General features: G+C 42.6%; 1 protein-coding gene across 2 annotated transcripts; it reads left to right on the top strand.

Moving 5' to 3' along the window:
- The first annotated feature begins 360 nt into the window (after positions 1 to 360).
- RNF125 (ring finger protein 125) lies at positions 361 to 17,975 on the top strand. 2 transcript variants are annotated; one of them, XM_073329418.1, is made up of 6 exons: positions 418 to 601; positions 9,981 to 10,134; positions 12,419 to 12,513; positions 13,047 to 13,137; positions 15,913 to 16,020; positions 17,085 to 17,975. In XM_073329418.1, exons 1-6 carry the CDS (start codon positions 435 to 437, stop codon positions 17,175 to 17,177), a joined length of 708 nt encoding a protein of 235 aa, XP_073185519.1. In that variant the 5' UTR covers positions 418 to 434; the 3' UTR covers positions 17,178 to 17,975. The 2 variants fall into 2 exon arrangements, with proteins under 2 accessions (XP_073185520.1, XP_073185519.1); XM_073329419.1 differs by lacking the exon at positions 15,913 to 16,020 and having other exon boundaries at positions 361 to 601.
- The last annotated feature ends 6,517 nt before the right edge of the window (positions 17,976 to 24,492 follow it).

Here is a 24,492-nt window from a genome sequence, read left to right as displayed (position 1 = left end):
ATGGACAATCGTGTCGCCGTCTGAACTCTTGCCAATGAAAAGAATCAGCATCTTCTTTGGCGTGGTGGGCAGGGAGGAAGAGGGACATAATTAAACAGCCAGAGCCAAAAAGGGAAGGCCGGCGCCAGGCCTCTTGTGTGCAGCTAAACTTCGGTGAGGGGGTGGATCGTGGACGCTAATCTCTGCTACGGTGCTTGTTTTAGCATCTGCGGGGCCTGCGCCGCCGTGTCCCCCTCCCCAGAGCCACACCAGCCTCCCAGTGGCTTCGTCTGACTCGAGTTGCGGAGAGGATGAGGGGGGAGGGCCGGGGCCGGCCCCCTCCCGCCCCCGCCCCATTGTACTGCGAGCGACACAGGGAAACAGCAAAACCAGCAGCCCGGCAGGACTGTCCGGCGGCCTCGCCGCCCGCGACCCGCAGCCGCTTGCCTCGCGCGATGGGCTCCCTGCTCAGCAGCGACAGCCGGGGCGCTGGCGCCGCTGCCCCTCGGTGCGCGCGGGGTCTGGGGGGAGCTCCTGAGCAGCAGCCGCGGGTCCCGTCCTTTGACTGCTCCATCTGCCTGGAGGTGCTGCACCAGCCCGTGAGGACCCAGTGCGGCCACGTGTAAGCGCCGCCGTTTTGTGTCTGGCTCTAGCCGGGCAGAGTGGGTTCCTCCCAGCCCGGGGAAGGGGTTGGGGGTACTGGAGACTTCCTCCCAACGAACCACCCCCACGCCCCTTGTTGGTTTTGGCTGAAGCCCGTCTTCTTCTGCGCGAAAGATTGCCAAGAAAGGAGCAGGTCTTGGCGTAACTCAGTTGAGCCTCAGGGTGTTACACCAGGACGAACTTGGCCCCAAAGAGTGTAAACAAACTGGGGGTTTTTTTAGGAAGGAGAATTGGGCTAGTTTAGGATCAAAGCCAATATTCTGTTTTTCAGCAGCGCCAAAGGTTAAAACAAAAAAGTGAGGTTTTGTCTCTAAAACGATTTAAACCCCCACCCCCCAAAGAGCTGGTTAACCTGGACTTTAAGGCAAGTGAGCTGGAGATCAGCTGAACAAGGGACGCTGGGGTTGGAGATCCGGTTTTCTGTACCCAGGCCATCTGTACTAGCAATTTACTGTTTCCAAAGGGGGGTGATACCTTTGGGTGGAAAGGTGTGTTAAAAGTGGGAAGGATTATTGTTACTTTTTATCATTGTTATTCTACAGTCTATTCTTAACGTTTTTGGTAGAAAAACGTCTCCAGGGAATTTGTCATCAATCAGTAACCCAGGCACATGCTAAGGTTTCAGTTCAGTTTCAGTGTCTAGCAGTTGTGTGATCAGCTACCTGGTGTGTTAGCTCGTTTTGGGCCTTTTCTATACTAGGATTTTTCTGACCTGTAATTTTCAGTGTGCAGCTCCACTAGAGTTGGTACTGGGGGAGAATGTGGGTGGCGTAAACCAGGTTCAAACAAGCTGAGGCATTTTTAACAGCATGTCAGATCAGGGTCAGATAGTGGTCAGATATTTTACCAATAGTATAGTGGTAAAAATGCCTGAGCCGTGCCTGTGTTACAGCCTCTGTTAATGCTACCTGTTGGAAATTGTGGGCCCAAAAGATTCCTACTGCAAACACAGCCAAAAAGTTGCTGTGTGTATTTGTCTCTCCTGGCTGAGCCAAGCACACAAATGCTATTAGTAGGATTTTTACACTTGAGGCAGCCAGGAAAACAAGCAGACCTTGAAACTAGGAAATCATGCCAGTCTGCACAAATACTTATTTATTCTGCCAAAGTTGGTAACAAAAAGCTTTGTTTAAACCGTGCTTGTGTTTGGAACTCCAAAAGAAGTTTCCTTTTGATTCAATAATTTAAATGGGAAAATTCTTTTCCAGAAGCACAGGAAAAAAAAAAAAAAGATTTGGGGCCTAATGCAAGAGTCTTTGCGCAGGTGAATTTCCAGTACACTAGTAACACACGAGAGGAAGGGCTGAAGGATAAGACTCAAATTTTTTGACTAAAGATTTAATATTTGGCCACAGGTGAGTTTTTAAAGCGGAGCAAGAAATACAAACCCAGAAAAAGCTCTATGAATTAGCTCAGAAACAAACACTATGAATGAAGTAGTCAAGTAATAAAAACCTAACATAACCTATGGCCAAACATTTCCTCTTTAAAGGAAGGTTTCCGAGTAGCAGCCGTGTTAGTCTGTATCTGCAAAAAGAAAAGGAGTACTTGTGGCACCTTAGAGACTAACCAATTTATTTGAGCATAAGCTTTCGTGAGCTACAGCTCACTTCATCGGATGCATGTAGTGAAAAATACAGTGGGGAGATTTTATATACACAGAGTCTCTGTGACTCAAGTCCTGCGCCTAAATCAAGTTCTGACCAAAATGAAAACCCCTTAATTTCAAACTGCTGTTGCTTTTAACTCAAGTTGACTGGCCTAGTAGCGGGTACAGGCTAAAGCTCAACTTAGTACAACTCATCACACTACGCAGGCTAAGTCTACTCATTTTATGCCACTGTCCTCCCAATACCTTCCTACAATTCCTCTCCATGTGCCCCTGAAAGACAAGTTCTTGCACAAGATTTCAATCAGTCAATCAATCATCCAGAAACTGTATTTGTAGAGCAGAGGAATAGGGCCCTCAACAAGATTCAAAGACAACATCCTGAGAAGCTCAGCGTTTATTTCTTCTACCCCCATCCTGGCTGTTTTGTGGTATTTATGTATTTACATTTGTATTGACCAAATAAAACTGGAGAGCAAACTGTTTTAATGGTAGGACTCAGCTGTAGAGTAGTTTATGTTATAGCCTGAAATGTATCCAGACTGCTTCCTGGTTAGTCAGTAGAGGGAAGAAGTCACTGCCCAGTAACAGAATATTATCTTGTACACAATAAATTCTTGTGTTTCCATCTGTCCTGATATGCTATATCACCCTTCCCCAATGGTGATTTGATAGGTAGGGTGGACAAAGGACAAACCGGTCTTATACCATGTGACATTAACAGGGGCGGGCCCCTGACAACTCAACTGAACCATGATCACGGATGTTTATAGAAGACTATTAAACCCTGTCTAAAATACAAAAGTAATCCAGATTAAAACCTGGCTGTGAAACATGGCTGAGGTCAAATCATGTTAGAACATGGTTTATTCTTGGATAGAAAACATGTTAGGCCTGATGTACCACTCCCTGGTGCTTTGTGTAGTTGTTTACACCTGGCAAAGTAGGTGCAAAATGTCACCACCAGCCTGAGAATTCTGATTTGGTAGTATTCCACCTACTTTGCCTAGGTGTAAATTACTGTACAAGGGGCAAGGCAGTGGAGATTCAGAACCACTACAACTATTTACATTTTGGACATTTTCCAAAGATTTCCCAGTGTTGCTAACACCAGCTGAGCTCCAGCACCGTTAGCAACATTTAGAGCCCTAGGTCCAAATTCTTAGGACCAGTGTTACTGCACCGGGAAAGAAAAAAAAAACATATTATAATACAATTTTCGTGCATTCATATTCAAATGTGGTGGGTTTTTTAGTGCAGCTAGGTCCTTAGACCTTTTTAAATGTATAGTTTGAGTAAAGGACATTTATGAAAAACTCATTGTTCTCAGCCAATTTTTACATACTGCAGACCCATTGATTAGATTGCTATGATAATAATCTTTTTACTAGGGAAATATAAACTTCTGGTAATATGAGACACAATTTTTTTTCCAGCTTGTAATGGGATATTTACTCTGCCAGTAACTATGCTGCTTTGGATTATTGACCACAGGTCCATTGACTCCCTAGATAAGTTTGTCTCCTAACAGAGGCACACCTAGATTGCTAGTTTAAAAACGTATATATTTATCTGGATTAAGTATTGGTTGAAATGCAGTATCTGGACCTGCGAGTGATGGTTTAGCACATTCTGGATCAAAAAGGGAAATTTGAGGAAGCTATATTTGTTGCCCATTTTGTGCAATATACAGACTATGTTTCCTCACTGCATTTTTGGCTTTCAAACACATTGAAGGAGGAGAAAATGGAAAAATTAAGGTAAAAATGAAGTGAAAATATCAAAGTTTATTGCTTCAGTTCTCATTTCAGCAAGCCTAGACAAAACATCAGTAAAAGCTTTCAGCATGCTCACAGCATGATCTCAGAGAATCATGTGGACACTCTCTCTGGCAGTCTGCCATTTGTCAAGCATGTCCACAGAGAAATCTGATAACAGTTTTTGTGCACCTGCTGTTGAGAGCTTCACAGTGTAATTTCCATAGTCCTGACTTCATCCCATCACATCCTTGACAGCTTCGCTAATCTTAACAAACCAAATCCTGGTGTCTCTCATGTTAGTAGTAAGTCTCCTACTGACTTTAATGAGAAGAGGATTTAGTCCAGACTACCTGCTATTTTCAAACCTTATTTAACGTAATGAGGGTGGCAGGCCCTACCCCCACAATTTTTTTTTAAGAATCTGCTTAAGACTTTTCTTTGGTAACTCCACAACACAGCAAACAGGAGATCAAGAGTGAGCTCTCAAAACTGGAGACTCTCATACAAAACCAACCTTCCACACAAACTTCCACGTGGCTGGACATTACAAAAACGAGACAAGCTATTTACAACACACACTTCTCTACAGAGGAAAAAGGACAGTGAACTATCAAAACTCCTACATGCCACAGGGGGCTACAACAGTAATACACTTAACTCACCCAACAATATTGTTAATCTATCCAACCACACACTGAGCCCGGCAGAAGAGTCTGTCCTATCTCAGGGATTCTCTTTCTGCCCCATCACCCCCACGCACATGATACAGTTCTGCGGTGATCTGGAAGCCTACTTTCACCGTCTCCGACACAAGGAATATTTTCAACACACCACTGAACAGTGCACTGACCCACAGGAACCCTCCTACCAGCACTACAAGAAGAAGAACTCTGCGTGGACTCCTTCTGACGGTCGAAATAACAGACTGGACTTCTACATAGAGTGCTTCCGCAGATGTGCACAGGCTGAAATTGTGAACAAACAGTATCACTTGCCCCATAATCTCAGCCATACAGAACGCAACGCCATCCATAGCCTCAGAAACAACTCTGACATTATAATCAAAGGGGCTGACAAAGGAGGTGCTGTAGTCATCATGAACAGGTCGGATTATGAACAGGAGGCTGCCAGGCAACTCTCCAATACCACATTCTACAGGTCACTATCCTCTGATCCCCACTATCCTCTGATCCCTCTGAGGAGTACCAAAAGAAATGACACCATCTGCTCAAGAAGCTCCCTGCTATAGCACAGGAACAAATCTCCATAAACCTGGAAATCCTGGACACCCCATCATTTTGGGCATTGGCACTCTTACAGCAGGATTATCTGGCTATTTGGACTCTCTCCTCAGACCTACACTACCAGCACTCCTAGCTATCTTTGAGATATTTCCTGAGGAAACTACAATGCATTGGTGATCTTCCTGAAAACACCATCCTGGCCACCATGGATGTAGAAGCTCTTTACACCAATATTCCACACAAGGATGGACTACAAGCTGTCAGGAACAGTATCCCTGATGAGGCCCCGGCACACCTTTGTGACTTTGTCCTCACCCACAACCATTTCACATTTGGGGACAACTTATACCTTCAAGTCAGCGGCATTGCTATGGGTACCCTCATGGCCCCACAGTATGCCAACCTTTTTATGACTGACTTAGAACAACTCATCCTCAGCTCTCATCCCCTAGCGCCCCTCCTCTACTTGCGCTACATTGATGACATCTTCATCATATGGACCCATGGGAAAGAGGCCCTTGAAGAATTCCACCTGTATTTCAACAGTTTCAACCCCACCACCAACCTCAGCCTGGACCAGTCCACACAAGAGATCCACTTCCTGGACACTACAGTGCAAATAAGTGATGGTCACATAAACACCACCCTATACCGGAAATCTACTGACCGCTATACTTACCTACATGTCTCCTGCTTCCATCCAGGACACACCACACAATCCATTGTCTACAACAGAGGTGGGCAAACGACCGTCCTGCCCGGCCCCCAAGCTCCTGGCCTGGGAGGCTAGCCCCCGGCCCCTCCCCTGCTGTTCCTCCTCCCCTGCAGGAATGCCGCCGCGTGGGCAGCGCTCTGGGCAGTGGGGCTGCCTGCTCATGCAGGGCAGCACAGCAGCATGTCTGGCTCCAGCTGGAAGCGGCGGCCAGACGTGCTGCTCGGAGCGGCGTGGTAAGGGGGCCGGGGTCAGGGGGTTGGATAAGGGGTAGGGAGTCCCAGGGGGCAGTCAGGGGACAGGGAGCAGGGGGCAATTGGATGGGGTGGAGGTTCAGGGGGTGGTGTTCAGGGGACAGGGAACAGGGGACGGTTGGATAGGGCAGAGGTTCTGGGAGGGCAGTCAGGGGATGGGGAGCAGGGAGAGTTAGAGGGGGGGTTAGAGAGGGGGTGGGGTCCTGGGGGGCAGTTAGGGGCAGGGGTCCTAGGAGGGGGTGTCTGGGGACAAGGAGCAGGGGGGGTTGGATGGGTCAGGGGTTTTGAGGGGGGCAGGCAGGAGGCAGGAAGTGGCAGGGGGCAGATGGGGGTGGGTGCCAGGCTGTTTGGGGAGGCACAGCCTTCCCTACCCAGCCCTCCATACAGTTTCGCACCCCGATATGGCCCTCAGGCCAAAAAGTTTTTCCCACCCCTACTCTACAGCCAAACCCTAAGATACAACCGCATTTGCTCCAATCCCTCAGACAGAGACAAACACCTACAAGATCTTTATCAAGCATTCTGAAAACTACAATACCCACCTGGGGAAGTGAGGAAACAGATTGACAGAGTGAGATGGGTACCCAGAAGTCACCTACTACAGGACAGGCCCAACAAGGAAAATAACAGAACACCACTGGCCATCACGTACAGCCCCCAGCTAAAACCTCTCCAGCACATCATCAACGATCTACAACCTCTCCTGGAATGTGATCCCTCGCTCTCACAGATCTTGGGAGACAGGCCAGTCCTCGCTTACAGACAGCCCCCCAACCTGAAGCAAATACTCACCAGCAACTACACACCACAGAAACAGTAACCCAGGAACCAATCCCTGTAACAAACCTGGTTGCCTACTCTGTCCCCATATCTACTCTAGCAACACCATCAGAGGACCCAACCACATCAGCCACACCATCAGGTGTCATTCATCTGCACATCTACTAATGTGATATATGCCATCATGTGTCAGCAATGCCGCTCTACCACATACATTGGCCAAACCAGACGGTCTCTACTTAAAAGAATAAATGGACACAAATCAGACATCAGGCATGGTAACATACAAAAGCCAGTAGGAGAATGCTTCAATCTCTCTGGACATTCAATAACAGATTTAAAAGTAGCCATCCTTCAACAAAAAAAACCTTCAAAAACAGACTTCAAAGAGAAACTGCAGAGCTACAAGTCATTTGCAAACTTAACACTATTAATTTGGGCTTGAATAGGGGCCAGGAGTGGCTGGCTCACTACAAAAGCAATTTTCCCTCTCTTGGTATTGACACCTCCTCATCAATTATTGGGAGTGGACCACATCCACCTTAACTGAATTGGCCTTGTCAACACTGGTTCTCCACTTAGAATCATAGAAGATTAGGGTTGGAAGAGATCTCAGGAGGTCATCTAGTCCAACCCCCTGCTCAAAGCAGGACCAACACCAACTAAATCATCTCAGCCAGGGCTTTGTCAAGCCGGGCCTTAAAAACCTCTAAGGATGTAAGGTAACTCCCTTCTCTTCATGTGCCAGTATTTTTATGCCTGTATCTGTAATTTTCACTGCATGCATCTGAAGAAGTGCGGTTTTTTACCCACGAAAGCTTATGTCAAAATAAATCTGTTAGTCTTTAAGGTGCCACCGGACTCCTCGTTGTTTTTGTGGATACAGACTAACACAGCTACCCCTCTGATACTCTGCAACACCACACCTCTATACCAATATATATTAATATTCTGCCTTAAAAGATACCTCCAAAGCCAATTCTATCACATTTCCAATAAGACTGGTGTTTGACTGGATAATTCTTCCAGCTCCTTATACCACTCTCTTTCTAACTTTCCCAGTTTGTAGGCTCCAGTTTAATCTTGGGGTAAACACAATCCTGAGATGACTGAACTGCCTGCTGTGTTGTGAATCCATTTTTTCTCTCTTGAACAGGTCCAGAAAGAGGGTATTCCCACACCAGCCCCTATTCTTGGGCCGTTAGGGCTCAAATTAAGGGCTATGCCCCCCGATCCCTCCCGCTACTTACGGTGCACCAGCCAAGCAGACTGGACCATATCCAGCTGCTCTGTTTGAAACGATAGCCAGAGATCATAACTACATACTCCTGCTCCAAACAGGGCATATTCGTAGCCTTATGTTCCACAGTGATGTGTGTTCTATCACCCTGCGAGGATGAGGAACCCCAGTTAGCCAACCTTTACTCCACCTAGGTCTGCCAGAGATAATGGCAATTAATGCCCCTGACTCCTGTCCCCTCTGCGATGAGATGGAATCCTTGGCACATGCCCACCTCCAATGTGCAAGATTGCACCCACTCTTTTGGCTCCTCCAGAACCTCCTGCTGAGTTTTTGTTTGCACTTTACTCCACATCTATTCTGCTATGCACTCCCTATCTGTGACCCCAAGAAGTCATGTGACTTGCTAGTCAACCTCCTCCTAGCACCATGATGGCCATACCTCAGTCAAGGAGGAGGACACTCAACGGAGAGGTTCTCTGCAATAGTAGAGCCTACTTCCATTTCCTTGTCATTTCACTGGTCTGGGCAGAGTGTCTCTGGGCAGCATCCACTTACTCCTTGGACTCCTTTATGAAGCAGTGGGATGCTGTCTAGGGTTCTCTGCTTGGTGTCCCCATCTGGAACCCTTGTTTTGAACTTTTGACCCCAATTCCTATTCATGTTTTATCATTTGTTGTCTCATGGAATCTTGTTTTCTGAGTTCTGTGGCCCCTCCCTCAATTGAGGAGGTGGGCCTCTTGTCTAGATGGACTTGGGCCCACCCTCCCAAAATTCAGATTAGCCCTCAAACCTTCCTCACGTCCCAATCCACCCCTATATCCCTCTTGCATTTCTACTGAATACCATACTCTTAGATATACTGTGATTTATCCCGTTGAAATTCAAAAGCATCTAATTGCCTCCATAGTTCATTGTGCATTTGTGATCTTATAGCCACTTCATTTACATAAAGTAACCTAAGCATTATCTTCCTGTCCAGGTTTTTAAGTAATTTACATAAATGTTAAAAAGGGTTGCAGACAAGTTAACCCCTTGTTATCCTGAACCCTTCACTATTTTTATTTTAGCCTAGATTCTACTGTCTGAATAAACCTCCCCTACTCTCATTCCTTCAAAAGTATTACAGCTTCTGCCATAATTTACTTGTATTCACAATAGCAAGTGCAGGAGAAATCTGCCAAACAAACCTACAGCTTATTGTTTTGAAGCCAAATATACAGCCCTTAAATACTTTTAGAGAACACACAAGCGCACAGTGATGCTGCAAAGCAGGGTTATTGTGGGTTTATATTCAGACCAGGGCTCTGACATTCTACCAACCCCCCAGGCAAATTATTCCTGCCAGAGGCAGCATTAATATGTGGGACATGGGCTGATCAGGTCAAGGGGCAACATGCTAAATTGTGGCATTTTTACTGCCTGCACCTACAGGAGTCACCCTTGCTACCATCAGTGTTGCTGTACTAATGGAACATTATGGATAAAAATTTTCCTATTGTAGAAACTCCAATGACCTGTACATTACTTTATCAACAAAGTTATAGAGTAGGATGCTACAAGCAAACAACACACCTCTTAACTGACCAGATCTGCCATAGAAACTGATCATCATGCCATATTATATTAGTGATGACATATATACACACACATCCCCAACTGGAATGTCACCATAATTATGATTTATTTGTACTGCTTTAATGGAAAGTGTTTATATTTGTTTTAATTTCTTTATGCAGATTCTGTCACTCCTGTATTGTTACAAGTTTAAGGAATAATACATGGACATGTCCTTATTGCCGGTCTTATCTTCCTTCTGAAGGAATTCCAGCTACTGATATTGCCAAGAAGATGAAAACTGTATACCAAAACTGCACAGAGTGTGACACACAGGTTTGCAAGTCTAACGTTCATTACTGATTAACTCTAAAGATATTCTGTGCACAAGAAATTATAAGATTAAGGCCTCTTTTCTAGGCTGTGTCTACAGTTAAACTGCTACAGCAGCACACTGCAGTTGGTGCTTCAGCGTAGCCATACACTGCAGCAATAAGAGGGGTTCTCCCAGCACTGTCATTGATCCACCTCCCCAAGACACGGTAGCTAGGTCAAGGGAAATGTTTTGCCATTGACCTAGTGCTGTCACCACTGGGGCTCAGGTCCCTTGAACTACAAGTCACACCCGGGTGTGGATTTTCACACCCTTGAACAATGTAGCTGGATTGACCTAATTTTTTAGCATAGACCTGGCCTCAGGGCAAGCAGAATATTTTGCTGTAGCAATGCCAGTCAATTTCCTCATGTAAACAAACTAAAATAAACTCAGTCAGACCAATTGGACCTACTTATCCCAGGTCCAGATTTGCCAGGGTTGAGTCTCCACTACCTTAGACTGTGGCCTTATTTAGACTAGGGAAAAAGTGCTTTTCTAAATTGAGTGAGCTCAGCTGCAAGAACCTACACTATAACAACCTGCTAGAATCAAACTAAAGGTGTTAAATTGCATCTACATTAGTGTTACTGGTGTTTTCCGTCAAGTTAAAATACCTCAATTGAGCTAACAACTGGAAAAAAAACCCACACCTTTTTTTCTTAATTTAGGCAAGACGCTTGTGTTATCATTTACCCCTGTGCAAAGTTGCTTGTAAAATGTTACCATTGTGCACATGTGTAAATCACTAAACAAATTGCAAAGCAGTAGAGAATTAGGCCCATCATTTCTAACTTTGCAGGGTCGAGCAAGAGAATGAATTAGCAGGTCTGGACAAGGAAGACAGTTGATTCGTACTTTACTCATATACATTAATTTGAAAGTTCATACAAAACCAAAACATTTTGTCACTTTGTTCACAACCTTTCACTGCATACTTGTCCCCTTTTCATTCTGCATAATGAATACCCCATCCTGTTTTGATTTTAAGTATAGGCCAGAACAGCAACTCCTTCCTCATTCTTCTTTCTCAGTGTCTTACTTCCTTTTATCTTATCAGCTGCAAAATAAAACCTACTAATTCTTCTATATCAGCTGTAAGATGAACATATTGGAGCGGAATGCCAGAATGAAGGGATGAATTTAGGAAGTGCCTTTGTTATCTGATTAGTTAGATTACAAACAGCATCAGAAACATATCAGGAATGTTATATAATAGTGTGACTTTTATTTTTTATTTTCACCTTGTGTTTTGTATTTCAGAAAACTGTATTTCACTGGTAATGGATAGTTTAAGGCAGTGCCTTAATACTACTACATGTGCATTTTTGTAGTTTTTTTTATTTGAGACAGAGGCAACAGAAAATGTCATTGATATGTCAAGGAGTACAAGGCTCTTGTTGTTTTTCTTTGTAAAAAATACGTAAAGGGCCTGGTTCACATGATTTACTGTAACATGGTCGTGAAGTAAAGTGAATGGGCCAGATCTCAGTTACATCCGTGTAAGACCCAAATCCCAGTCCCAATGAAGCCAATGAGAGTGTTGCTATTGACTTCGTCAGTACTAGGATTTGGCCCTCAGTCTAGTAAAAGTATCGTGGATTTTAGTAGAGTCAGTCCAGATTTGCACCAGTTTAACGGAGAGGAATGTGATCAAATAGGTCTTTTTACCTGCATAAGACCTGGTGGGTAGGACCCACTGTCTCCAACACTTCATTTCACGATCTAAAATGTTAGTCTGAAAACCAGGACAAAAGTCTCAAACTGCTAGATATCTAGTTCTAATTAATTTTACACTCAAAAACATGCACTTTTTTGATAGGTAATATTTTGAAATAATCTGCTCAGTCAGTAAGATCTTATAACTCCTGAGAAGTTGGGCTAATAATAGAAATTATGATATATTCTTAATGAAAATGCTACCACTCTAATGAAAATAGCTCTCAAGCAAACTGGCCTCTAAGTTTTCAGACTTGGTTTACAATAGGTTGATATAGCTATGGTGCTCAGAGGGGTGAAAAATCCAAGGAAAGGGAAAAACCCCTTCCATCGCCATAGTCTGCATCTACACTACAGGGTTATAGCAGCATGGCTACAACATCATAGCTGTGTTACTGTAGTGCAGATAATGTAAACCTGGCCTCAGAATGGCAAAGATAATAAGCTATGCTAAGTGAACAAGACCACCAGGTATATGACATGTCTGTTGGGCTAAAGAATAACAGGTTGCTTCTTAATATTGCCTAGGTATGTCTGAGTGAAATGAGAGTTCATTTAAGGACTTGTGAGCAATATATAGAAAAATATGGACCTCTACAAGAGCTTGGAGACACAGCAACGAGGTACCGCCCTTTGATGATCATAATGTGACCACTGTTCTATTGAGTTTACTGTATATTGGTGTTGGGATAAAATAGTACAAAGTACAGCTGGTCAAACAATTACAAAAAGAAAAAAGGTCAAAGTTTGGAAGTTGTTTCCATTTCACAGGGTTTGACATGTAGCCATTTTCTGTTTTTTACAATTTGTCACTTTTTTATCAAAATGGTCATCAGTTTTTTTGTCTATTGAAACCCAGTAATAATGATTTTGAGAATGTTCTCAATAAGAAACAATATGAAATGTGACACTTTTCAAAAATAAAAAAAAATCAAGTTCACAGCTTTTTCATTAACGTTTTTATTTTTGAAAAAAGGCCATTTTTTATCACATTCTTCTTTGAAAAATTTCAACCATTGTATAGCATACTGCTAAGAATCAGCATTTTTAAATATTTAGGGTAAACTCCTCATTACTTTTTGGAAAACAAAATCTACCTGTGTTTTTTATAAACAAAGAAAGTCATTCATAATCATGCCATCTTTGTAATTCCCAGATATGCCTGTCCATTTTGCCAGTGTGAGTTGCATGAAGATGATCTAATGGACCATTGTCTCACTTATCATAGAACAGAAAGGAGAGCAGTGGTAACTATCTTTCAGTCAGTTATATGTACAAATGTGTACTTTATTGAACTTACATATTAAACTGATTGATCCTGTTTGGCTGCAGATACTAGGAGACATGATAACAGGTGGAAAAAAAGCATGAATTACAAACTTGGCTTGGATGACACAGTAATTACAAAAATAAGTGGCCTGCACCCAATCTGTACCAGTGATTCCACCACAGCTAGCGTTGCTAGAAAAGAGTATCAAAAGTTCTATACTAGAAATACACCCATATGTCATGATGGCTCCAAAGGAGAGTTTATAGTTAGCCCTTTGGACTAATGACATGCATTTTCAAAATGCCATGCCACCAACAGTTTTACTAGATTCAGTGATTCTTCCACTTTTAAAATTCTGTATTCATCATTTCTCTCCACGGACCCAACATCAGCTCCTAACCTCCTATACTCCACTTTCTGTGCAGTATTTTCTGTCTATCTTGATAGTCCTCTTGCCTAGCACAAAACGATCTATGGATCATTATTTGAGAACTACTCCAGTGATTCATAAGAGCTACAAAGGACACACAGGACAAGGACAAATTATTACAGTTGTACAAACAAAACTACATAGAATGGCCCCAAGCCTAGGGCTCCATGAGGCATAAGGGTCTGACTGTGGGGATCAAATTACAGGATTAAGACCTGTATATAGGCCTGATCTTGACAAGTTCTGTGCACGACTCTCACTGATTTCACTGGGAGTTGAATTTGCTTACGACCAGATCCTGAGGGATGCCAAGTCAAAAAGTTAACAAATTGAATGACTGATATATGACACAACTATCCCTCATCACTAATAAAACAAAGGACAACACTCTCTTCTCCCTTGTGGTGCAGGTTAGTTCTCAATCTGCTTAACTACTATCAGATTGATGTTAACGTTTTGGTAGGTCTGTGTACATCACGGGTGGGCAAACTTTTTGGCCCAAGGGCCACATCTGGGTATGGAAATTATATGGCGGGCCATGAATGCTTACAGTTCCTGGCTAATGAGAGCTCCGAGGGGCGGCACTTGGGGCAGGGGCAGCATGCGGAGTCCTCTGGCTGCCCCTACACATAGGAACAGGAGTGGGACATGCTGCTGCTTCTGGAAGCTGTGCAGAGCCCCAGCATGCCCGGAGCAGGGCAAGTCCTGAACCCCGCTCCCCATTGGGAGCTCGAGGGCCAGATTAAAATGTCTAAAGGGCCGGATGCGGCCCCCGGGCCGTAGTTTGCCCACCCCTCGTGTATATAGTATTGGGAGTACAAATTAAGGAAAGAACAAATAAGGTTACAGTTGAACATTGGGTTCACCATTAAGAGTTACTACCCTAGCAGATCATATTTTGCCAAATTTTAGTTGTGTGGTTTTAAATTAGGTTCAGCATTTATTTGTTCAAGTCTGCTGATTGTTCAGCAGATATAGAAGCCAACCTGGTAATTGCCAAACAAAAATGTTACATTTTTTAGCATAAATATGTTTATTTATAGTACTTAGAGCAAATGTGTAAGCAGTAGCTGTGTGCAGTTATGGGGCAGAATAAGGCCTTTACAACTTAGTTAACCCTCTTGTGTTAAAAGGTCTCACTCCACAATTAAACAAGTTTATCCCTTATACACCAGTAAATAATATACATTACACAGCATTTCATTAAAATGGTGTAACACCTTCCTTGAAAACCTCACACAAATATACAAACTATAGTTTAATTTAAATAATGTTTAGATTATAGAACAAAACCCCAAAAGAGTCAAGAAATTCCTCTATGTCACATTGAGGTCATAGCAACATGACCTATAAATGTGACTAACTGGTACAGCAAGAGCATAGACACTGCTCATTGCATAATTTGTTACCAGAATCCTGCCACATAGCAAAGGGTTCTCCAGGGCAGGTTGGGGAAACACTCCATAGGGCAGTGGTTGCAGCTAGAAGACTGGCCTCTCCCCTTAATCTTGAAACCCTAGAAGTGTAGGACTGGAAGGGACCTCAGTAGGTCATCTAGTCCAGTCCCCTGCATTCAAGGCAGGACTAAGTAATAACTAGATCATCCACCCTCCATGGGATGTATTGTGTGGGTTGGCACATTAGATATCTGTTTCTGAGAGTGCTCAGTTGAGGTTCATGGAGAGATTCTGGTCTGCTGTTTCTACCTCCTCTTTCATACCAGAAGAGCACAGAGCACGATTTAGCTCTAAAAGTATCAGTCAATAAGTTAGCCTTTTAAACATGCTATTCAAATGCTGTTTTAATGTGTACTAATATTTTTATGATATGATTTGAAGTAAATGTTGCAACAATTACAATGGTTAGCTATATTGCAGAGGACCAAAATTTATGAAGGAACTAAAATCTCCTTCCAAAACAATGAAGGCATTTTTGTTTTAAGTAGCACAGTAAACCACCACATATTTTCAGTGGAAAAGTAAATCATGTGGCACATAGGTTGGGAGCACAACAAATAACTTTTCATTTTACAGTCTTGGGTTAGCCGGTAGCAGGGAAGGAGTTAAGCATGAGATGAGGGCAGACAGACACCCCCATGGGATCACTGAACAGAAAACGCGCAACTGGGATTAACCTAACTTTACTGCTGGACTGCAGGTATATTGTGTTTGGCAGTAAATATATTTATGTCACTCAAAGAAAGCCATTTAGCTATTACTGTTCCAGATATTTCACATTTCTCTCCCCTTAACACTGATAATATTTCCTTCTGCAACGTCTTTGTAATGAAAACTCAATATTGATAGTTTTTCCCGTTTACAGTACTGTCCAATTTGTCGTTTAATACCTGGTGAAAATCCAAGCTATTTTAGCAGGAATTTTATAAGGCACCTTCAACTCAGACACACATTCTACCATGAAGACTACATAGTGAGTAAATAATATAATCATTTTTATAAGCTACTGTCCTGACTTCTTTACATATCTCCCTCTGTACCTCTGACAATCAATATGTCATATGAGGGTATGCATTAAATTGTCAGAATGTCATGCTTAGGATACGTTGTGAGGTTATGAAGAAGTAATAGATATTAGTGGGGACAACAGACTCTAGTGGTAAGAACGCAAGACTGAGAGTTGGGAGACGTGGATTCTATTCCCATTTCTGCTGCTAAGTCATGGTGTAACCTTTGGCAAACACTTAACCTCTCTCTGTTCCTCAACTTACCCCACTGGCTTCAATGGATTGAGCTATTAAACAACAGCTACTTACACTCTCCTAACTTGATAAAATTTAGACTATACATAACAAGAGTTGAAACACTATTAAAAATATCAAAAACATTTTTTCAGTGGTTTCCTTTATCGCCCTGACTGACATTCATCCAGACATCATACTGAAAAAAAGAGATGAATCCAATACTTTCTAAAGTGAGGGCAAACCCCTGAGGAAGTGGTGCCAGACTTGAGAAAACCACATGTGCCATCAATAAAATGTTAATCTATACTACATGCATATAAGAGTAATACACCTGGGTTGGATAATATTTTATTGATGGCTCATGTATTTTTTTTTATCTTGTTTGCCACAGAGTGCTGAGATACGCAACATTTTGTTATTTGTATATATAATTACATAATATGCATCTGTGTGTCTGGGGCCTGTAATAAATACCTTAGGAGTTACTGGTGTTTGCATATCATATTTTACTTGTCAGTCTCTTCTGGCATTCTTCCTTTTATAATTAAATTTGTTTCATAGTAAAGATTTCACCCACGATAAATTGTCAGTGCTTAAAACTGAGTAGTATAATGTAAGTCCCCAATCCTGCAAACTACTTATGTATGTGCTTAACTTTAAGCATGCATATAGTTCCACTGAAATCAATGTTTTGTTGGGTCATGGTCTAATCAAGCTCTCAAGAATAGAAATAGCTTGTTAAAATGGTAATTGTTTTTATCTGCCTAAATATCTTTTTCTTTTCTTATTCCAGGATATAAACATAGTAGAAGAAGCCCTTATTGAAAACGTTCTACACCAGTCATTTTTAGAATATGTGCATGTGAATCATCCAAACAGCACATAATTCTACTGAAAAGGGTGGGATAGATGTTCAACAGATTACGTTGTTCATTCAGATTCAGTTTTTACAGTTACTGGGACGTTGTCAGATTTTAGACTTAAACAGGTTGATTGAAAAAATAGTTTTGTTTTTAAATTAAATTCCAACTCCATCAGACAAAAATGTAAAAGATCACGCTGCCATATTGCTGTTTTTGAACACCTAAAATGCAGTAATCACTGTCTGCCTGTACTACCTTATTCCTCATTGACAAACACCATTATCTTTATACAAAGGGAAAGCAATGACTGGAGCAGAGAGCAGCTTGTGCTCGCACATTCCATGAGCAGGCCACAGTCGCCATGATACTGCTGATGATGTTGCAATGCTTGGGCCAGACAGCAAACAAGGCACAGCCATTTTTGGATTCTGTAGCCTATCAGACTGGGCGGGGAGGGAGCTCAGGGCTTCTGCCGTGCACCAGGGTGGTGGGGCTAGGGTCTTCTCTGCCCAGCAGGGATGGGGTCTCAGGACATCAGCAGGTGCCTCCTGTGGAGAAGGAGCCCCGGCAGTAGCACCCTGGCTCTCAAACTACTGAAGATTGTCGTATGCGGCTCGGAGGCTCATTACGTTTGGCCACCCCTGCTCTACAGTGACCAGAAGATAGGGATATAGCCTTGTTTCAAAACGTACCTCCAACAGAGAAGTAAGCACACAAACTTCTTTGTGTAATTCCACACATTTTCATTGTTGAGATTTCATTTCACAAATACGTTTTATCATGAGGAATAAAAAGTTGGCAGGGCCATTGATTTAATCTAAAAAAATAGTCTGATTTAAAACGTTTTCCTTCAAATAAATGTTCTTCATAAACCTCTGCTGTCTGATTTCTTTTTACATGTTGTCTATGTCAGTGGCAAAAATGACATGAGATTTACAAGGTTGGTGCCACGCTATATATTGCTCTATGGCATACTACTTGTCAACATCAAGGTCACAGCTTTATTAAAGGATTAAGATTTACAACAACATTAACAACATGAACACCTTCACATAAACCTCCCTATAGTTTACTTCTCTGAGGTCAACAGCCCGATTTCTTCCCCTGCCAGAAGCTGCTTACCAATAATTACTGCAGTCTACTGAATAAAGTTCAAATGGACCAGCACTTTCTTTTTATTATATTTTGCTCTTTCTATAGTACTCTTTACAAACAGTAATTAATTCAGCTTCATAAAATCCCTATGAAGTAGGTAAAAATTATTACCTATTTACAGATGTGGAAACTAAGGCACAAGAGAAGTTAAGTGTCTTGCTTAAAGCAACACAAGAAAGCTGCAGCAGAACATGAAATACCACAGGTCTCCCTGACTCCCAGTCATGTGCTTTAACCACAAGGCCATGATGACTCAACCTGTGCTGGATTTGAACAGGATTTGTAAGATTCACCCCTTTTCCAATCCTGAAAACCAAAGTGTGGAAAAACTGTGTCCTGTCTACACTGCAGCTTCTATCACTAGTAGCATCAGGGAAGCTGCATCAGGGAAGCTGCATCAATGCAAAAATAAAAAAAGGCTTCAAATTTTCCCAGTGTGCAGAGCTGGAAACAGAACTCAGGAGTCAAATCACTGTCACGTAATCATCAGAAATAAAACACTAATCATTACAATCATTTTGTCTGAGGAAACATGCAGTAATTATAATAATGAAATCTCTATTTAGCTGGTATTAGCATATTACAGAGTCAGCCTCTTTACAACACCCAAGTCATGTTTCTGGTGATTTTAGTAAACTGAATGAAAGTACTGACTGCTCATATTTATCAAACCAGGTGTGTACATCAAACATTAATATTAAAAATCATTGGATAGGTATGCTTGGATTTTTGCTGTACTTTGTAAGTATACTGGCTAAACAGTAACCATATATCTAACTATCTGTTTGTCCTTGTCTATTTTACTGGATACATAACATGCATAAGTATTTCTGTACCAACCTCCCATAGTTTTTGGAATGATTCCTCTAATTTTGGGCTATTTTTCTTTTTTTCCAATGAGAAGCTATCAGCAGCCTAGCAGCTACTAGCAGATGACAGATTAATTCTTCATTTCTTTGAGGCTGAACACTTCTGTTAGGAAGCCCAGAAGAATTAGTAAAGGATCATTTGGTAATAAATATCCAACAATTTGTAATATTTAGTTACTAATCACATCCCAATACTCTCTAACTGGATATGTCCGCCATATATGAATGAAAATCTCTATATTTTTAACCTGACTGATGTGAGCTACCATTGAAAGAGTATCATAAAGACATTTTTATTTACCATAATACAAACTGAGACTGCCCATCTTTTCCAAATCAAAGCCCTTTCCTCTTGTGCAATCTGTCAATCCAAATCTTTTCCCCCCACCATGTCACATATGGACACTTCTTTGTTAGGAATGTTGACTGCAAAGACAGAAATAAATTAATTTATTTTTTTCCCAAATCCACCAGAAGCCAGCATTTCTACTAAAGTTTCTCTATAAAACAACTTTTCTATAATGTTGATAAACATAATGCCTACCCTGAAAATACTTGTACTATGGGAGAGTGGGTGAGTTAAAGTTAATTTTGATTTCTAAGAAGTTAGAAAAAAGTTTCTTTGGTGAACAGCTGGCCAGCCATATGTATTAGATGGCTCACGGAACCATTAAAACTCTGATTTGTGATTTGATTTAAAATCTGGATTATTTGCAATGGGTTTCATTGGTGAAGAAAAATACTGCATTTAGAGTTCTGTCCTAAACCACAGAGTAGTCTTTGCTAAAAGATGTATATAAATTGCAGAAGGATGTGATTTTTTATTAAACTGGTAACCTAGTAATATTTACACTGCCACCAGTTTCTTACTCAGTAAAGACCCAGTGTTTGGCTTAATTAGAGCACCTCAATCCACTAATGTTTTGGATTGATAGTATCATATATTTAGAAGAGCTGGTCCACCCTGTTTAGTGGCTCTGTACAAAGTATCTGCACTCATTCTGTCTTTTTTATTACATATAAATTCAAACAGTCTCTGTATTCCTGATAGAGTTTTGTCTAGGATGATTATAGGAATATTTTGAAACAAGAAAGATATCCTTGGCAGAATAGAAAAGGAGTACTTGTGGCACCTTAGAGACTAACAAATTTATTTGAGCATAAGCTTTCGTGAGCTGCTCACGAAAGCTTATGCTCAAATAAATTTGTTAGTCTCTAAGGTGCCACAAGTACTCCTTTTCTTTTTGCGGATACAGACTAACACGGCTGCTACTCTGAAACTTGGCAGAATAGTCATTTTGACTATTTTTCCTAACCAATACATTGTATACTTTCCCCACACCCCAAATCTTTTTTCATTTGCTGAAACAACGATATGACATTGAAATCATATAGCTCTTGTAGGTTGTTTGAGAGTTAAATTTGCCAGTATTTTATAGAATTTGTTGCCCATTTGTACCCAAATGTTTTATGGAGGGATAGCTTCTCTGAGTTGGGCAAATTTATAACTAGTATTTCAAATCTGGCATAATTCACTTTAAACCAGACCAAAGATTTCTTTAGACACTAATTTTAGAGAAATCTTCAGGTTAGATAAAAATAACATTATCAGTGTTTTTTCTGATGTATTCCTGCAAGTTTTATTCTTGAGATAAATTCACTAGTCCTATCCTCTGCAAACAGTTCCATGGTCAATGTGAAGAGTAAAGGAGGCAATGAACATCCCTGCCTAGTTCCCATGTATAATTCAAACAGGAAAGAATTAACCTTATTGGCTTGCACAACTGCTTCTGGGCTGGTATAAAGAGCTGTTTGTGATGGGTTCCCCCCAGGGTGCCAACTGGAACTGTGGTACCACCGAGCCCCCGACCCACTAGCCTGGGCTCTCTTTACACTGTACAGCTGTGTCCAGCCTGCACTTTCACCAGCACACATACAGGTAAAGACACACTAAGCTGCCGTCACGTGCAGACGCTGTGATCAGCTCTGCATAGGAAGGCTCCAGCTAAGGAACCATTTTTTCTCTTCAGTGATAGGGAAGGCGAGCGCACGTTCTCTGGGGGTATGTCTTCACTGCAGAGTTAGCACAGGTTCCAACTGGGTGTTACCTTAATCCTACTTCTGTCCCCAGACAAAAACCTCTGACCACGTCTGGTGGTGCTTTCAGCCTGAACTAGCTAGTGTAGCTAGAGCTAGAGGCTAAAGCCTGAGAGAGGCTTTCACTCAGGCTGGTAACCTTCCCACTTTGCAATGAGGACACAGGCTGAACAACTAGAGTGCTGACAGTTCTCCAATGCCTTCCCTTTGTTCCCCCAGGTGCCCAGGACAGACAGGTTCTCCCACAATTCCGTAGGAAAGAACCATAGAGCTGCTCATCTTACTGCTGTACAAAGAACCATGGGATACACTCCCAGAAGTCCTAGTGGCACACATAGATGAGTGCACCACAAGTGAGGACACAGTAACTCAAGTAGGGCTTCACATTGTGATTGCTCACTTTTGGGAGCCAAGTGCTTAGCCTTAAGCACCAATCACCCGAGATAATTCCGCAGCGAAGACATACCCTAGAGATGCTGCCAGGCTCGCTGCTACCAGCATCTTCATGCCAAGTCAGAAAACACAGAGAGAGCTGCTTTGGCATGTGTGGGAGGAGGGTAAAAGAGCAGAAATCAGGGAGAGCTCAGTGGTTTGAGCATTGGCCTGCTAAACTCAGGGTTGTGAGTTCAATCCTTGAGGGGGCCATTTAGGGATCTGGGGCAAAAATTGGGGATTGGCCCTGCTTTGAGCAGGGGGTTGGACTAAATGACCTCCTGAGGTCCCTTCCAACCCTGCTATTCTATGATTCTATGATAGCCCTTGGAGACTGAAACCCACATATCCCTAGAGTGGGCACAACCTAGGCAACAGCTGGGAGAGTCTTCCCAACTGACTCCTGGCCAATGTATCTCAGCACGGCCTGAAAGGAACCTGTAGGAATAAGAAGAGAGTTCAGCCTCTCTGGGCCATTCAGCCCTTAATCTCTCTACTGAGGCTTATAATGAGGGAGACAGTTAGGCCCATCTGTGGTTATCTGTGTGATGCAGACACCTGTTTGACTAGGAACCAGGCTGAGCTCTCCATCTTCTTTAGCTCCCCCAACTCCCCACCTAGGATATGTGACACAAACAAAATGTTTAATCAGCTCTCAGAAGTCATTAACTGTACGTCCAATGGACAGAGACACTCACGAAACATCTTTGCGCTTGTTTTTGGCTCTGAGGTCTCGATACATCTACATTCCGGTGGAACAGCAGGTGCCAGAATAAAGGCAACACCTGAGAGATCCACAATGTAGGGTCAAACTCAGGAGACCAGAACAATCTTCACTCTCAGGGGAGCTTGTCTACATAGCGAAATGATGCTGGAATAAGGTCAGATGTGAATTTAAAGTACTATTGTTATTCCAGAGTAACTCTTCATGTGGACACTCTCACTTTGGAATAATAGTGCAAACTGGGCTAAACTAAACCAGAAAAAGGCACTCTTATTCCAGAATAAGAATGTCCACACAGGGAGTTATTCCAGAACAGCTATCTGGTCAATCTCACCATGTAAACAGGTCCTCATACATCTCTTCCTCACATCCATGCAGTCTAGAGCTCATCAATCAGGGTTTCTCTCTCTGGTTTCACAGATCTTTGGAAAGAGTTTCCATCTGCCCTTGGGTCTGGGATATGGCTCTTCTCCTTCAGAGCTGGCATTGGCCTTCTACTTGTCCTTTCTCTTACTGGAGGTCCATGCTTTGGGCTGCCTCCTCCCCAGCAGGGAGAAGAGTTGTTGATTTCCCCCAAGGGGCTCTCAGGACTGCAGATTCGCTCTGGGTGTTCAGGCCAAGTTGCCTGCTCCACCATCCAAAAAATTCACTTCATCCTATCCAGAGGATGGAGAAGTCACAAGTCAAGGTTCAGTGTAGTCTCTTCCTAATGGGCTCATCAGGTCCCCACAGCTGTGGAAGATTCCACTTCTCATCTCACTGACATGGTCACACTAATGGGAACAAAGAACCAGGAAACCTCACACACAGACATGACAGCATGTCACGTAGTAACTAACTAAATGGTACCAAGCATGAGAATTTATACCATTGATTGAAACTCAACAATTAAATAATACTCTTCCATGTTCTAGCACCTTTGAAACAAGACTCTGAAAGCACTTTATTAATGTGGACTGAATAGAGACACTGGATTTATGGCTTATTGCAACAATCTGTAACCCACTAACCCCCTCTTTTGTCCTCTGACTGCAAACGTGTTAACAGGCCACTCTATTTTGAATGGTTCCTTAGATTAGAATATGTGCTAACTACTTATGCTAAACAATCTGTTTTACCTTGCATTTAGCTGTAACACTAGGAATACCTTTCCCAGACCTGAAGAAAGGTTCTGTGTGGCTCCAAAGCTTGTCTCTCTCACCAACAGAAGTTGGTTCAGTAAAAGATAATCTCACCCACCTTGTCTCTCCTACAAAACACAAGACATAAACATAAACCCTTAGTCCCTGCCTGCATTTTCAATCAGTAAACTCTGACAAGGCCTCACCATGTGGCCCATCACTTTGGCCAGCAACCATTGTTTCCAGCTCTTAAGCAATATAAAAGGGATTTTACTGCTCCTCCCACTAAGTCTGAAAGAATGGTGCTTAGCACACCCATCAGCTTTAACCAGGTCTTTGACAGTCTCTGGATCAAAGATTGCCATCAAGCGTATTATTAGCATCTTTCTGCATAACAATATCAATAGTAACTGGAGTTAGGCCTGAATCAGGAGTCCATACCCAACATCCCCTGATCTGATCCTGAAGGATGGACCTCAGCTCCAGCTCAGTTTCCTCCAACAGATTTACCTCCATCCACCCCAAAAACTACAGGCCCAGCCTGAGTCTTTGAGTAAAGGGCTACAGGCTTCGATCTTGAGCCAAGGCTCTTACCCTCCAGACATTCAAGATCAGTCAGGCAGGTCCACCAATCTTCAGGGTATTATTCTGTGTATTTGGGTAGTCCTCACTGCACCAGAAAGAAGCATAAGGCTACCTGTTGCAACCATCACTGGCTGATGTAGTATAGAGCTCTGGTTGGTTGCTAGGATCCTAAATAGTCCTAAGAGGCCACACTGGCCCATGGACTTAGGGTTTCACATTGCATTCCTCCCACCTAAAGACCCATGGATTTAGAAAGAGGGGTGGGGGTTCCCCTGCCTGGCAACCCCTTCTATACATTCACTGCGGAGAGTAGCCAGCTCTCAGCTTCAGAGTGGCGGCAGAGTAGAAGTCAAGG

Source organism: Lepidochelys kempii, chromosome 2 (assembly GCF_965140265.1).
Source record: "Lepidochelys kempii isolate rLepKem1 chromosome 2, rLepKem1.hap2, whole genome shotgun sequence".
Lineage (NCBI taxonomy): Eukaryota > Metazoa > Chordata > Testudines > Cheloniidae > Lepidochelys > Lepidochelys kempii.
Note: the sequence above shows the minus strand (reverse complement) of the source record. Positions and strands in the feature narration are given on the sequence as shown.